The 17,157-nt window shown below is 43.5% G+C and overlaps 1 protein-coding gene across 1 annotated transcript in view; it reads left to right on the top strand.

Annotated features, from left to right (window-relative positions):
• Positions 1-17,157, top strand: part of LOC143765445 (TLD domain-containing protein 2-like) — a 74,168-nt gene that overhangs the window by 50,956 nt on the left and 6,055 nt on the right. The window contains exons 2-3 of the mRNA XM_077252113.1: positions 9,727-9,897; positions 14,214-14,366. Coding sequence (XP_077108228.1) covers positions 9,727-9,897; positions 14,214-14,366 — 324 coding nt within the window. The remainder of the gene's footprint in view (positions 1-9,726; positions 9,898-14,213; positions 14,367-17,157) is intronic.

Raw genomic sequence — 17,157 nt, 5'->3', positions numbered from 1 at the left:
AGCATTCCACCTTGCTTTGCCGCCTACTTTTAGGATCCATAATGTATTTAATCGATCTCTCCTCAAAAAATCTGTTGCATCTTTGGTACCATCACCACTACCAGCATGTCCTGTCATTGTCGATGGAAACTTAGAATTTCAGAGAGTGAAAATCGAGGATTCTCATTTAGCTCCATGGTCGCTTCATTATCTGTTACATTGAAGGGGGTATGATCCTGAGGAGAGTATGTAGGTACCAGCATCTGACATCCATGCAGCAAGACTGATCCGGTCTTTTCATGTTTTTCACGTGGCACATCCCGATAAATGCAGTCCTGAGGTTCCGGAGCTCCCTCGTAGAAGGGGGGTACTGTCACGAGGTTACCGCAACAGAGAAGCGCCAGAAGACTGCAGCATCTGATTGCTCCTACTCCTGCATTGAAAAGAAGCACTTCACCTTTTTTTTAAATGGTGTTAATTTCTTTTGGCAGAACAGGGGTTAATCGGCCATGCTGGGAGCTCTGGGAGGCTGAGCTCTCACCTGAGCTCAGTTAGCCACTCCTATCCCCTTTATAATATGGGTCCTGATTGAAACACATTGTCAGAGCTAGCTTACGCTGCATGGCTTTTAGGAGCGGTGTTTTGGTGGTTATATGAGAAGGAGTTTAGAGGAGTTATCTGTGACTGTTGCGTGGGTTTGTAAGTGTGATAATTCCCTTCCCTCCTTTTACTTTGGTTTTTCCCCATCCTCCACTCCCCGGTGCATTCTTCTGTTATGTGTGAGTGAATATTTGTATGCCTGGTGTTTCAGTTACCCTTGTTTGTGTTGCCTTGTTTGTCGGGTTGGTGTACTGCAGTGCACGGCAGCTCCCCTCTTCCCTGGGTGAGGGAAGAGAACAGACAGAGGGCTGATTCAGGAGATAAGGCAAGGGTGGTGTCCCCGGCATCTTCACCTTCAAAAGTATCCCGGGTAATAGCGTGAGCTAAGGCACCCCCTAGTGTTAGGGACAGGGAAGGAGCTCCTTGTCCCGGGTCACCCGACAGCTGTGTCGTGACAGGATGGCATCTACAAATGGATAATGATGATCTTAAACACACGTCAAAATCTACAATAGACTACTTCAAAAAGTGCAAGCTGAAGGTTTTACAATGGCCCTCAAAATCCCCTGATCTGAACATCATTGAAAATCTGTGGCTAGACCTCAAAATAGCAGTTCATGCAAGATGACCCAGGAATCTCAAAGAACTAGAAGAATTTTCAAAGGAAGAATGAATGAAAATCCTTCAAACAAGAACTGAAAGACTCTTGTCTAGCTACGAAAAGAGTTTACAAGCTGTGATACTTTTAAAAGGGGGAGCTACAACGTATTAACCATACAGGGCTTATTTTTGCCTAAAATACAGTATATAGGAAATGTGTCATCTTTATCTTCATCCCTTTTAGATATCATTTAATCTTCAACTTGCTTAACTGTCTGTACATCTGAACTCGACTGTATATCGTTCACCATTTTTACTTCCACAAAACAGAATTTTTTAAATGAGTAAATGTAGTAAACACACCGACGCTCCAAAAGGTGTTGAGCGTGGAGATGGAGGAAGCAGCTGGTGCCTAGACAGCTACTGTGCCAAGCCTGTCATGTAAATAGGAAAAACTTTATGCTATAGGGTAATTTAGGTCACCGCGCTACCTTACTCCAGGAAAATGGACTAAGTCAGTTTAAACAATGTCCAAAAAATGGTTCCCACAAGAGAAATGGGGTAAGCACTTACTGTGTTGCTGTGGTGCTGGTACTGTATCTGTCAGGGCGTTTTGGCGTGGTGGTGCGCTGGGCAAAAAAGGAGACAGACGCTCCTCCGTGCGTCCAGAGTTGGAGGTCATATCGGTGGCGTGGAACGGCAGAGCAGTGGGGAGCGTCCTCCCCTGTTGGCGCCTAGCCGCCACGCGCACCAGAGAATTAGACAAGCGGCATCCCAGCCAAGGGCGTCGCTACACTGCAGCGGGGAATGAGGGGGCGTGGTCTGGGTGACATCACCCGGAGCTACAAGGAAAGAGCAGGAGTCGGGTGCCGTGCAGGGCCTCTTTTGCCTACGCGTTTCGAAGGTCACCGGACCTTGTTCGTCAGGGCTAGAGGTCCCGGCTGTCTGCTGCTCTGTATATAAAGAAGAAATCCCGCCCACTGCTGGTAGAAAAAAATGCGTATATGTGAATGTATCTAAATGTGAATGTAACTGTGAGCAACAAAGAACCTCCCAAGGAGGAAGGCTAGGGGACTGTTTAAAAACTGGTTATGAGTAACCCATAAAAGTAATTGGAAAATAGATTGCCTAATACTCCTTTGGAACAAAATGTGGACATAGTTATATCCCCAATGTGCCATTTGAAGAATGCAAAAAACCTTTATTGTATTAAAAAATACCTTTTATTAAGTTACATTAAAAAAGGGGGATATTAAGAAAAATAAAAATCAGGTATATATATATATATATATATATATATATATATGAAATATAAGAACGTACCCAATAATAAAAGAAAAGTGGTGACCCCATAGTCATAGTGGCCGCCCAGGGCCAAATTTGGAACAAGAGGAAGGGGGAAAAAAGGGGGGGGAGGAATTAAAAAGGACATTACTAAAATTGAATACGTAAATGGAAAGTTTATGCAACTTAAGATAAGTTTATCAGTAAAAAATATGTTACTAGATAACTATTTAAAAGCATAAAGCTCTAGTTCATGGTTCAGACCCCTAGGGGCCAAACTATCCAGCATAAAAATCCACTTGGATTCAGTACGTGACATTGATTTAATATAGTCACCTCCCCTCCAATTCTTGTGAACTACCTGGATGCCGCAAAATATTAATCCCTTTGTGGATCTATCATGATGCTCCCTAAAATGCCTTGAGAGGGGATGGGCAACAAAGTATTTTTCTATATTGTTAAAGTGTTCCTTCAGTCGGTCCCTAAGTTTGCGCTTAGTGCGGCCTACATATATTTTACCGCAGGGGCATTTAATCAAGTAGATGACTCCCGACGACCAACATGACATACAGTCCTTAATTGCAAATTCCTGAGTGCCATTGGAGTTAAAGAATTTAAGTTGTTTCGTTTTTTTTTAATTTGTACGCACACAGCAGGAGAAATTGCCACAGGGTATAAAGCCTGGACTTTGTGAGGATGAACTCTAAAGGTACTGTCACACTAAGCGACGCTGCAGCGATACAGACAACGATGCCGATCGCTGCAGCGTCGCTGTTTGGTCGCTGGAGAGCTGTCACACAGACCGCTCTCCAGCGACCAACGATGCCGAGGTCCCTGGGTAACCAGGGTAAACATCGGGTTGCTAAGCGCAGGGCCGCGCTTAGTAACCCGATGTTTACCCTGGTTACCAGTGTAAAATGTAAAAAAACAAACAGTACATACTCACCTTCGCATCCCCCGGCGTCCGCTTCCTGCACTGACTGAGCGCCGGCCCTAACAGCAGCGCGGTGACGTCACCGCTGTGCTGTACTTTCACTTTACGGCCGGGGCTCAGTCAGTGCAGGAAGCGGACGGCGAGGGACGTGTGATAGACATCAGAGGGTGAGTATGTACTGTTTGTTTTTTTACATTTTACACTGGTAACCAGGGTAAACATCGGGTTACTAAGCGCGGCCCTGCGCTTAGTAACCCGATATTTACCCTGGTTACCATTGTAAAACATCGCTGGTATCGTTGCTTTTGCTGTCAAACACAACGAGACACGGCGATCTGACGACCAAATAAAGTTCTGAACTTTAATCAACGACCAGCGATATCACAGCAGGATCCTGATCGCTGCTGCGTGTCAAACACAACGATATCGCTAGCCAGGACGCTGCAACGTCACGGATCGCTAGCGATATCGTTTAGTGTGACGGTACCTTTAGTGGGACCCTTGTTGGTTGTTGGAGCTATAAGGTTACCTATTGTTTGCGATTTTCTAAAGACGAACTTTGGATGTTTAGGTAACAGTTCCCCTATCACTTTATCCGACTGGAGAATTGACCAATGCTTATAGATAATTCTTGTAAATTGTTTATATCCATAATGGTACTGCGTGATAATAGGTAACTGATAAATTTGTTTAGGGATGTCAGTTGGGGTAGATGTGTCTCTCATTGTTTTTTGTATCAGAGTGTCTCTCGGTGTTTCATGTACCTCTTGATTAGCCGCATCTAGTAAATCTTTGGAATAACCTTTTTCTAGAAATTGTCCAGTTAAGTACTCTGCTTCTGTCATGTAGTCCTGTATTTTAGTGCAGTGCAGTTACGTCTTACTCGGGTGAATTGGCTTTTGGGGATATTAGTGAGCCAGATAGGTAGATGGCAGCTGTTTATGTCAATAAATCCATTAGAGTCCACTGTCTTACGGTGACAGTTAGTACCTGATTGCCTTCAATAAAAATGTTCAAGTCTGAAAAGTTGATTTCAGTTTTACTAGTAGTGGCCGTAAATTCCAACCCGAAGTCATTAAAGTTAAGGTTGGCAATAAATGCATCTAATTCTCTTTGGGGGCCATTCCAAATGAATAGCACGTCATCGATAAATCGTCTCCACATGATCAAACCGGTATTAGGGCTTTCTGTGAGTGTAATATGTAGCTCCTCCCATTTGGCTACATAAATGTTCGCGTAGCTGGGAGCAAAGCGGGTACCCATGGCCGTACCCCATGTCTGAAGGTAGAACTGGCCATCATGAATAAAATAATTATGTTCTAAAATAAATAAAATGCTCTCCACAATAAACTGGATCTGTGTTTCCTTATAGATGTCCAATTTGTTTAAATAGTGTTCTGCCGCTTCACACCCTTTAGAATGACCTATAACTGTATACAGTGATTTGATATCCAATGTCCCCAAAATAAAGCCACTTTCCCATTGTATTTTTTCTAATATTTGGAGCACCTGACTGGTGTCTTTAAGGTAGGCTGGAATAATAGGCATACATTTTTGAAGGTGTGTGTCGACATAGCGTGATAGATTAGATGTCAAGCAGTTAATACCCGAAATAATAGGTCTCCCAGGTGGGCACCTTGCATCTTTGTGAATTTTAGGAAGGCAATAAAACACTGCCACACTGGGGGTTTTATTCATGATAAATAGAAATTATTTTTTATTTACAATACCTAAAGCTTTACCTCGTGATGCTAAGATGTTGAGATTTTTTACGTAACATTCAGTGGGGTCACTGTTTAGTTTCCTGTAGGTGATCTCATCATTCAGGAGTCTACCAGATTCCTCTTGATATGCAGTCTGATTGAGGATAACGATCCCACCCCCTTTGTCTCTGGACACACAGAGGAGCGGCTGTCTCCTTTTTTGCCCAGCGCACCACCACGCCAAAACGCCCTGACAGATACAGTACCGGCACCACAGCGACACAGTAAGTGCTTACCCCATTTCTCTTGTGGGAACCTTTTTTGGACATTGTTTAACCCCTTACTGACCTCGGAAGGGATAGTACGTCCGAGGTCAGCTCCCCTGCTTTGATGCCCGCATCAAAGCCGGAACATGTCAGCTGTTTTGAACAGCTGACATGTGCCCGCAATAGCGGCGGGTGAAATCGCGATTCACCCGCTGCTATTAACTAGTTAAATGCCGCTGTCAAACGCAGACAGCGGCATTTAACTACCGCATCCGGCCGGGGCGGCCGGATATGAGCGCATCGCCGACCCCCATCACATGATCCGAGGTCGGCGATGCTTCTCCATTGTACCCATAGAGGTCCTTGAGACCTTTATGGTTACTGATCCCCGGCAGCTGTGAGCGCCACCCTGTGGTCGGCGCTCACAGCACACCTGATTTTCTGCTACAGAGCAGCGAACAGCAGATCGCTGCTATGTAGCCGAGCCGATCGTGCTGTGCCTGCTTCTAGCCTCCCATGGAGGCTATTGAAGCATGGCAAAAGTAAAAAAAAAAAAAAGTTAAAAAAATGTGAAAAAAATAAAAAAAATATAAAAGTTTAAATCACCCCCATTTCGCCCCAATCAAAATAAATAAAAAAAAATAAAAAAATTCAAACCTACACATATTTGGTATCGCCGCGTTCAGAATCGCCCGATCTATCAATTAAAAAAAAGCATTAACCTTGTTAGGGCTAGCGGAACGCACCGAGTAAATATAGATGTTATAATTGGTGCGTTCGGAGCCCGGGGTCCACCGTGCAGGAGGAACCTGCTGCTAGCAAATGACGACACTATATGGCGGTTTAAGCGACCTCTGTTACTTCACAGAGTCGCACGGAAACAAGACGCTGTGCCCTGTTAACCCCACAGGAGTTCACAGCTAACTGCAGAGCTGAAGGCAGTCTGTGGTCACACACACATACAATCTCCTCAACGGAGAAGCCGGTATTCTAGGGGCTTATTTCAGCCGAGTCCCTGAACACACACATAAATGTGACCACACTGGCGCATGCACAAAACTGATTCAATACTAGCGCATGGCCATGCGAGCCTTAAATAGCTGCAGCACATACAGGACCTTCCTAGAAGGACCAATGAGAGGCTGCTACAAAGCCTGCGCACCTACAGGACCTTCCTAGAAGGACCAATAGATTTGGCTGCAGTATCTGAACATGTGACCCTCGATCTCCACTGAGAGATCTTACTCTGGGCATGCTCAGAATGAGAAAAGCAGGACTTAGTCCCAGAAGCGTCTGCTCGCCGCTGCCCAGTACTGGCTTTAATGGCAGAAGCTGGAAAAGCAGCAGTAACCCTTTGGACAGAGTCAGACTGAGCAAGACGCTGGGACCGACGTCTCCGCTGAGCAGGCTCCACTGCGGCTGGAGAAGGATGGGAGACCGCAGCGGAGATGGCTCGAGATTCCCCCTGTGCAGAGGCATGATCTCGATCCCTAACAAACCTGATCGCTAAATGGCGTAACGAGAAAAAAATTTGAAACGCCAGAATTACGTTTTTTTGGTCGCCGCGACATTGCATTAAAATGCAATAACGGGTGATCAAAAGAACGTATCTGCACCAAAATGATATCATTAAAAACGCCAGCTCGGCACGCAAAAAATAAGCCCTCACCTGACCCCAGATCACGAAAAATGGAGACGCTACGAGTATCGGAAAATGGCGCAATTTTTTTTTTTTTTTGCAAAGTTTGGAATTTTTTTTCACCACTTAGGTGAAAAATAACCTAGTCATGTTAGGTGTCTATGAACTTGTACTGACCTGGAGAATCATAGTGGCAGGTCAGTTTTAGCATTTAGTGAACCTAGCAAAAAAGCCAAACAAAAAACAAGTGTGGGACTGCACTTTTTTTGCAATTTCACTGCACTTGGAATTTTTTTCCCGTTTTCTAGTACACGACATGGTAAAACCAATGATGTGGTTCAAAAGTACAACTCATCCCGCAAAAAATAAGCCCTCACATGGTCAAATTGACGGAAAAATAAAAAAGTTATGGCTCTGGGAAGGAGGGGAGTAAAAAACGAACACGAGAAAACGGAAAATCCCAAGGTCATGAAGGGATTAAACTGACTTAGTCCATTTTCCTGGAGTAAGGTAGCGCGGTGACCTAAACCCTATAGCATAAAGAATTTATTAAATATTTCATTAAAGGGCTAGTCTGTTTAGGACAAATAGCCTGTCTGCTAAACAGGTTGCTTGTCGGAGAAACCTGCTGCTGGGACTACCCTCAGTTTCTGTTGCTTGGAGACGAGTTAAATGCCGCTGTCAATTTCTGACAGCAACATTTAACTCGTGCTTAAGTGTTGCTAATCCCGCCCATCGGTGACCCCGTCACATGATCGCGGGTCAAGGATGGGTCGGCATGACAACCAGAGGTCTGAAACAGATCTCTATGGTCATCATTGTCGGATTGCTATGAGCGGCGCCCAGTGGTCGGCGCTCATAGCAAGAGAGAATTTCTGCTAGGCACAGGCAATCTGATCATCGCCTGTGTGTAGCAAAAGTACTGCAGCTTCTAGTCTCCCATGGAGACTATTGAAGCATGCAAAAAGTAAAAAAAGTTTTTTTGTTTTTTTTTAATACAAAAGTTCAAAACACCCCCTTTTGCCCCATTTAAAATAAATCAATTTAAAAAAATCAAATATACACATATTTGGAATCGCCGCGTTCAGAATAATAATAATAATCTCTATTTATATAGCGCCAACATATTTTGCAGCGCTTGAATCACCTGATCTATCAAAATAAAAGACAAATTAACTCGATTACTGAACGGCGTAATGAGAAAAAAATTCAAAACCTCAGAATTACGTTTTTTGGGTCGCCACTACATTGCAATAAAATGCAATAACGGGTGATAGAAAGATCATATCAACACCAAAATGGTATCAATGAAAATGTCAGCTCGCTGCGCAAAAAATAATCCCTCACCCAACTCCAGATCACGGAAAATGGAGATGTTACAGGTCTTGGAAAATGGCACCATTTATTTATTTGTTTTAAGAAATTATGGATTTTTTTTCACCACATAAATAAAAAAGAACCTAGACATGTTTGGTATCTATGAACTCGTAATGACCCCGGAATCATAATGGCAGGTCAGTTTTAGGATTTAGTGAACATGGTAAGCCATTAAAAAAATAAAAACAACTGTGGAATTGCACTTTTTTTTGAAATTTCACCGCACTTGGAATTTTTTCTAGTACACGATATGTTAAAACCACTGGCATTGTTCAAAAGTACCTCTTGTCCTGCAAAAAACAAGCCCTCACATGGCCATTTTGACCCAAAAATAAAAAAGTTATGGCTCTGGGAAGTAGAGGAGCAAAAAAGCATCACTCCAGCATGTGATTTTTTTTTCAGCGCTAGAGTGGTGCTTTAAATGCAAGTCCCCTGCCCAGGTCATATACTCATATACTTCAGTATCTTCATTGTTTTTCGAGGCCGCATTGGTCCTGCGACGCCAACTTCTGAGCGCAGCTTCTGACTGCCCAGAAGTCAGAAGCTAAGTCACAAGCTCTCAATGCAAGTCTATGAGAGTCAGAATGAGGACAGAACGAGGCTGTAATAGACTGGTCTTGAAAAGTGACCTCCGCGCCACTCCATGAAACATTGGAGTTGCCGACAGGTCACTTTTTCACCAGAGACCGACAGGAGCGACGCTATGAAACTATGAAGGCTGCGGCAGATGAGTATAAGACAGGGCAGGGAACTAAAATTTAAAGGCACCACTCCAGCAGTTAAATAAAAAAAAAATGCTGGCCTGGTGCTTTAAGACTTATCAAAAGATCAGAAGTTTTCAGGCCAACAAGTTGTTGATTCCTCAGTGTATGTATTTCACAGAGAACAATTTATTAACTACCATCAGACCGAAGAGAGATGAAATGACGCACAATTACACAGACATGAAAGGACAAGTAGATAATTTGTCTCCACCCTCTGTCATAATTTTCTAGTTAATTGCCTGAGAAGACAAACAATGTCAATGACCTTTTTTTTTTTTTCTATGTCTGAAAAGTTATGTTTTACCCAACACACCGTCAACACTTCAAGGCCACATGTAGGAGGTTCCTCATAATTCTTTTTATTGTGACTCCAGCCTTCCTGTTTGGTGTAATACTAAATAATTTGTCCCCAGTATGACTGTGGGTGTTATGAATTGGACCTATGTCTTTGGTCAGGCTGAAATCTGCAGCAGTAATAAGAATCTAAAATGCAAAAATAGAAATGTGTCAAACTGTCCAGTGTGCTCAAAACTAACATAACATACAAATATCTGAAATAATGTGTTACATCCTCTAATAGAAAAATAACCTGCAAGAAGCAATCTCCAGCGACGACGATTCCGATTATGAGATTATTGAAGACTCCCAAGTCAAGAAACAAGAAAAAGTATGCGGGAAACCAAAAGAAGAGGTGGAAGAGCCCGTTTTAATTGGAAGCAGTCAAATTTTAGAGAACGATTATGTCAAACAAGTGAGTAGTTATTGTGTTAATGCTATAAATTGTTCTTCTTAATGTCATTGGATGAGATTAATCTAGTGCATGGAAATGTTGAGGAGTTGAAAATAGTAATTGTGGTTTTAATTATTTAAAGGACTTCTAAAAACTGAGCTGGAATCTAAATTACAGCTATGGGCAACCACTTACTTGTTTGAAAAAACTTCCTTAAAGGGTTATTCCCTTCTTTATAGATTTGTATTGGATCGTGCTTGTAAAAACAAGGAATTTTTCAATTTACTGTTTCTTAAAATGTATAGACATTATTGAGATATGAACATTTTTCTTTTGCATACAGTTCATTGCCTGGACAATCAACCTCCACTGCGGACTAGCAGCAGCAGCCGATCATGCACAGTGGTTACATATTCATATTAAAAGGGGTTCTCCACCCCACCTTGTAATTGTACTATCCCACCTTGTAAATTTTGTGGAGGTGAAATTCTGCTTTCTGCAGATCTCATGCAGATTAAAAAAAATAACCCTTTTTGCTTCTGTTACAAATGTGATACAGCATGCCATATCCCACCTTGTCATTTAGTGGTGGTGAAATTGTTCTGTGATTTGACCTGTGGCACAGTAAAAAAAAAAATTGTTGTTGTAGCACCCACTAGGGCCGTGGGGTTCTCGGTACAGGGTCCGACACAGTTCCTAAAGGGGAAGGTCACGGCAGCAGTGACAAGATCCGTGGCCCTGGGCGTACAATAAAAGAGTCAATGAATGAAAAGGGAAAATATAGTTTATAGGGGATTGTGACGCCACCTGTAGTACTAGGCAATAAAGGTGTTAGCCAACGCTGCTTCAGATTCCACTGGGACTGATGGTGGTGCAGCAGAGTTGGTACTGCTCTCCACAGGTAGAGCTAGACCCCAGGGCAACTGTATGAGTAAATGATGAGATAATAGTGGTAGTGGTAGGCCGGGCAGGTGTTGTAGAAATAACGCCAGAACACAGTAAGGTTCAGTTTCCGCTTTACTCACAGTTCTCCAGTCCACAAATGCCAGCCGGATGCTGTGTTCTCCGGGTCAGTGGCCCAGCAAACTCCCAGGTAGATTAGGATGCACTTCTCCAGGACTCCTTTTGTATGCCTTTATCTGGCCGTCTCACTACACGGTCTTCCACTTCTCCTGCCCAGCGCCTTACCCACAGTGTCCCAAGCCAGTAGCCATGAACCTGGTTGGGCGACGTACTCTGAGTCCCCTTCTATCAGGCTGCCTTTTTGGCGAGGTTTGGGTGGATGTGGCTGTGACTCTTGCAAAAGCCAAGGCCTCCGGTTTCTTAGCTGAACTTGAAGTATTCCACTAAGTTGGGGCCGATCTCCTGACCGCGGCCTGGTCCCTCCACGCCTGAATACAGGCCCCACGGATGGCTTCTGCACTTCCCATGTCTCTAGGACCCCTTCTTCCTCTCTCTTTCTCTGCAATCTCCCTCTCTCTCTTTTAGTCTTTTCTCTCTCTCTCTTGCTCCCTCTGATAAGGAGCTTCATCTCTCCACCATGTCTGCTCCACTCCTTCTCCTCCCTTCTTCTTACTCACTAACCTCTAATCATCTCCTCCCCTACTCTACCTACCCCACCCACTCCCACCACCCATTCCTATCCAGCCTGGGATGAGGCCTTCCTCCCTGAGGGTATGCCCAGGTGCCCCGACTGAACTGATGTGTGTTGGATTTGAGTGTTAGAGTCCTGGGTAGTGCCCCCTCCTTAGCTGAGAGTGGGATACCACACCTCTGGATGAGGTGCAGTACCTCTGTGGTGACTGGACCCTCAGGGGCACCACATATTTGCAGTTGCTAATGCGATTCAGCACGCCATATCCCACCTGTCATTTAGTGTCAAAACGTTGTAATTTTTAGGCTGTGAAATTGTTCTGTGTGCAGAGCTGTTGCACAGTAAAAAAACATTTTTTGCAGATGCTAACGTGATTCAGCATGGCATATCCCACCTTGTCATTTAGTGGCGGTGAAATTCAGCTGTCTGCAGAGGTCATGCAGATTAAGAAAAAAAAATTATTTGCTGTAAACGTGATACAGCAGGCTAGATCTGAGTTTTAAGTTGTTTTGACCATATTTGATTGTATACAGGCCTCATCTACAGTTAAAAAAATACTTTCTTCTGGTAGTAACGTTATACAGCAGGCTTGATGCCAGTTTACACATTTTGGGAGCTTATATTGTTCTCCATACCCATGATAAAATCAAAATTGGTTTTCTTACTATCATGCAACCAAAAGCAGGCTGCATTTTATCTTTTCATTCTTTGGTGCAGATATTGTTCTCCATATAGGGGTACACATGATAAAATATAAAATTTGTTCTGTTACTACCGTGCGCCAAAAATTTGGCCACATCTGACGTTGTCATTGTTTTCTGCTCAGGTTCTCTCTATCCAAAGCTCGTCCACAGTTTAAAAAAAAAAAAAAAAAAAAAAAACTACGGTAATTTTTTTCTGTTACTACCATGCTACATAAAACAAGGCACATTCTGTCTTTTAATTATTTTGGGCAGGTATTTATTTACTGTATATACTCGAGTATAAGCCAAGATTTTCAGCCCATTTTTTTAGGCTGAAAGTGCCTCCCTTGGCTTACACTCGAGTCATTATCCCAGGGGGTCGGCGGGGGGAGGGGGAGCGGCAGGAGTGGCAGCTGTCACATCAAACTCACCCCGTCCTGGCGCAGTCTCTACTTCTCAGATGGTCTCTGGCACCAACAGCTCTTCCTGTGTTCAGTGGTCATGTGGTACCACTCATTAAAGTAATAAATATGGACACGACTCCACTCCCATAGGCGTGGCACGCATATTCATTACTTTAATGAGCGGTACCATGTGACCACTGAACACAGGAACAAACCGCCAACACTGGAGACCATGTGAGAAGCAGAGACGGCGCCTGGATGGGGTGAGTATCACGGAGGAGGGTGAGCCATGCAATATTCACCTGTCCCCGTTCCACCGCCGGGCTCTGTCTTCTTCGTCCTCTGGTTGTGACGTTCAGGTCAGAGGATGCAATGACGTGATTAGTGCACACCCTCTGCCTGAACAATCACTGCAGAGACCCGGAAGACACAGCGGCAAGCTGCGGTGGAACGGGGACAGGTGAATATCGCAAGTGCCAGGGGCCTGAGCCAGCGGTGACTCCCGCACCTGGCCCCCATAGAGCGCCGGTGTCCCTACCTGCTCAGGACACCGTCACCTCTACCCCAGCGACATCTTAATAATTCTTTTTATTTTTACATTGTGTGTTTCTTAACACAGTGATACCAAGTATGTGTATTTTTTATTTTAATTTTATTTTGAATGAGGCAAAAGGGGGGTGATTTGAACTTTATTTTTTTATATTTTCAAAAACTTTTTTTTTTTTACTTGCTACAATAATCTCCTTAGGAGACTTTATGCTATGATCTTCTGTTTGCTTGTGTTACACATAGCAGGGCTACAGCCTTGGGATATGTAGCAAAAATCATCTGCTACGAACGCCAGCCATGGACAGGCATTCATAGCAGATCAGCAAAGACAAGCACGGGGATCTTATGCAAACCCCTGGTTGTCATGCCAAACCCATCTGCACCTCATTATCATTTGAAAGGTGCACTGATGGGCAGGGTTTGTGACGCACTTCCGGCGCGATCATGTTAAGTGCTGCTATCAGAGTTTGACAGCATCATTTAACATGTTAACACCCACAGGTATATCGCTGTTTCACCCTCGGCTGTTAGAGGCACATGTCAGCTGATCAAATCAGCTGTCATGTGCTGGAAAAGATGCGGGCTCAGAGACTGAGCCTACATCAAAGGGGGATACACTACCTATGACATACCTATACATCATAAGTCGTGAATAAGTTGAAAGAGATTAGTTCATGCTTCATCATTCATTGTAGAAAATCACCTCCTGGTACTTTGGCTACTACAACTGGTCCATATGTGGTCTGGTGTACACAAATTCGGACAGATAGGGCACTCCTCTGAACGAGCCCTAAATGGTTATTGGTACAATACCTTGCAATTTTGCTTTTTAGGTTTTAAAAATACAAAAATTCATGTATAGATTACTAAATATATAGTTGTAAACCAGCATATACTAAGTATCTCTGCCTCCAGTATGTCCTCATTATGGGAGTATTTAATGTTTGGCATGTCTAGATGAATGATGGCATGGTGTTTCTCCACATACAGTGTGCCATGTGTTATGAAGACACTGTATCGGAAACAGCTTTCTAATAATACTGAATACTGTCATTAGTGTCTTAATTTCTTGTGATCTGTGTAAAACATTGATTTTATTGTTTTTAGATTGCTCAACAATTGCCACCTAAAGTCATTGGTCACAACTGGAGGCTGCAATACAGCACTGACAAACATGGCTGCAGCCTGAGGACCATGTACCGTACTATGAATGCAACCAACTCACCAGTGTTACTAGTTGTCAAGGATAACGAAGGAACGGTAAGATGGTTCTCATGGAATACTCACTGAGAAATGTGTTGTAATACAATGTGATGCCATAACCTGAGTTATCAGCACATCTATCAGACATATATTGCCAGGCTTACCTTCTTACAGATCAACGCTCCTGTATTTATTAGAGTAGTTCTAGTGTCATGATCCATTTTCGGATACATGGCAGCTCTGGTTCCACTAGGATTTAAATGTATTTTTTTTACTTTCAGGCCAGCAGGGGTTAATATCAGTTTCCCTGGCTGGCAGTGTACTGCAATTGCAGAGTTGCTAGCTGATGTGGGTGGTGACCACTCCCACCATCCTTTAAATAGTCACCTGATGCATCAGCTGACTGTCAGTGATAGAGCAATCTATGTTGACCAAGCCTGGAGTAAGGAGCTCTCTGGCTGCAGTGGTGAATCTGCTGGTTTCGTGGAGTTGGTCCATGTGCGTTTCTTCTGCTGTGCTTTGCAGCAGAGAAAGTTGTTAAGCTAAGTTTGATGTTTTTACCTTGTCTGTCTCGTGTTCGTCACTGTCCCCTGTGTTGTACCATCTGCAGTGGTGAGGCTAGCGCTCTTGCTGGCCAGTGCACTAGCCAGGGCAGTGCGAGGTGACAGCGAGGGATGAGGTTCCTGATGGCGGTGGTTAGGAAGGACCCACTTTGGGCGTTACAGAAGTGCAGATACTGATTGTCAGAGCTAACTTATGCTGCATAGCTGGAGGTTGTTGGTGGTTGTTGTTGGAGAAGGCGTTTGGTGGATTTATCTGTGACTGTTGCTAGGTTTTGAGTGTATGATAATTCCCTTTCCTCTCCTACTTTCGTTTAAGCCCTTCCTCCACTTCCCGGTGTTTACCTCTATGTGTGTGTTTGTATGATTGGTATTTTCCTTTATTCCTGTTTGTATTACCTTGTTAGTCTGGTTTGTGTTTTACGGTACACTACTACACCCCTCTTCCCTGGGTGGAGGAAGGGTACAGACTGGGGGGGATTCAGAAGCTAAGGCAAGGTACATGGGCCCCGGCATCTTCACCATTAGCATTAGGGACAGGGAAGGAGCCCCTGGTCCTGGGACACCCTACAACAGAGTCGTGAATCCTGGGCGTGAAATTGGAGATTCATAGCAAAGATGTAATGGTAACATAGTAACATAGTTAGCAAGGCCGAAAAAAGACATTTGTCCATCCAGTTCAGCCTATATTCCATCAGAATAAATCCTCAGATCTACGTCCTTCTAAAGAACCTAATAACTGTAAGATACAATATTGTTACGCTCCAGGAAGACATCCAGGCCTTTCTTGAACCCCTCGACTGAGTTCGCTATCACCACCTTCTCAGGCAAGGAATTCCAGATTCTCACTGCCCTAACAGTAAAGAATCCTCTTCTATGTTGGTGGAAAAACCTTCTCTCCTCCAGACGCAGACACTGCCCCCTTGTGTCCGTCACCTTCCTTGGTATTAACAGATCCTCGGAGAGATATTTGTATTGTCCCCTTATATACTTATACATGGTTATTAGATCACCCCTCAGTCGTCTTTTTTCTAGACTAAATAATCCTAATTTTGCTCATCTCTCTGGGTATTGTAGTTCCCCCATCTCCTTTATTAACTTTGTTGCCCTGTTTTGAACTCGCTCTAGTTCCATTATATCCTTCCTGAGCACCATTGCGCAAAACTGTACACAGTACTCCATGTGCGGTCTAACCAGGGATTTGTACAGAGGCAGTATAATGCTCTCATCATGTATATCCAGACCTCTTTTAATGCACCCCATGATCCTGTTTGCCTTGGCAGACGCTGCCTGGCACTGGCTGCTCCAGGTAAGTTTATCATTTACTAGGATCCCCAAGTCATTCTCCATGTCAAATTTACCCGGTCGTTTCCCATTCAGTGTGTAATGGTGATATTGATCCCTTCTTCCCATGTGTATAACCTTACATTTATCATTGTTAAACCGCATCTGCCATCTCTCGGCCCAAGTTTCCAACTTATCCAGATTCATCTGTAGCAGAATATTCTTCTCTTGTATTGACTGCTTTACATAGTTTTGTATTATCTGCAAATATCGATATTTTACTGTGTAAACCTTCTACCAGATTGTTAATAAATATGTTGAAGAGAATAGGTCCCAACACCGACCCCTGTGGTACCCCACTGGTCACAGCAACCCAGTTAGAGAATATACCATTTATAACCATCCTCTGCTTTCTATCACTAAGCCAGTTACTTAACCATTTACACACATTTTCTCCCAGACCCAGTATTCTCATTTTGTGTACCACCACCTGCCACAACATCACCACCCTCTGTGAATACACCCTAGCTCCTCCAAAAAAATGGACAAATTTTCATTAGCGTGCTAAAAGCAATTTTCATCCTATTTTGCTCCATGTGTCTATTTTTAACATCCATCTTTTTCACAAGGAAAGCAAAAAGTAATAGAATTAGATAGATGAGTTGGTCCACAAATGTAACCAAAATAGGACAGGTCTTTGTTTTTTCTATGCAGACCAGAAGCCTTACGTAAATGGCTTCATAGACTACAGTGTGTCAGTGTGCTGGTAATGTAAGTCACTGACCGCAAGTGTTCAGGCCATGAGACCTGTGGCCTGTCCGGTCATCACTGTCCATACTTAGACTAAGTTTTACGGATGTCAGAATTTGGTTTCATATGGAGATCCTAAACATTTTATACTTAGTGATGGTTGGGAGTCACATGCAACTAAAAAAAACAGAAGAGACACCTATTACATGTAGGTAAATTGTAAGATCACAACTATATACAGTTCTGCAGATATT

Source organism: Ranitomeya variabilis, chromosome 4, assembly GCF_051348905.1.
Source record: "Ranitomeya variabilis isolate aRanVar5 chromosome 4, aRanVar5.hap1, whole genome shotgun sequence".
Classification (NCBI taxonomy): Eukaryota; Metazoa; Chordata; class Amphibia; order Anura; family Dendrobatidae; genus Ranitomeya; species Ranitomeya variabilis.
The sequence above is the reverse complement of the archived record's forward strand: the minus strand, read 5'-3'. Positions and strand labels throughout refer to the sequence as shown.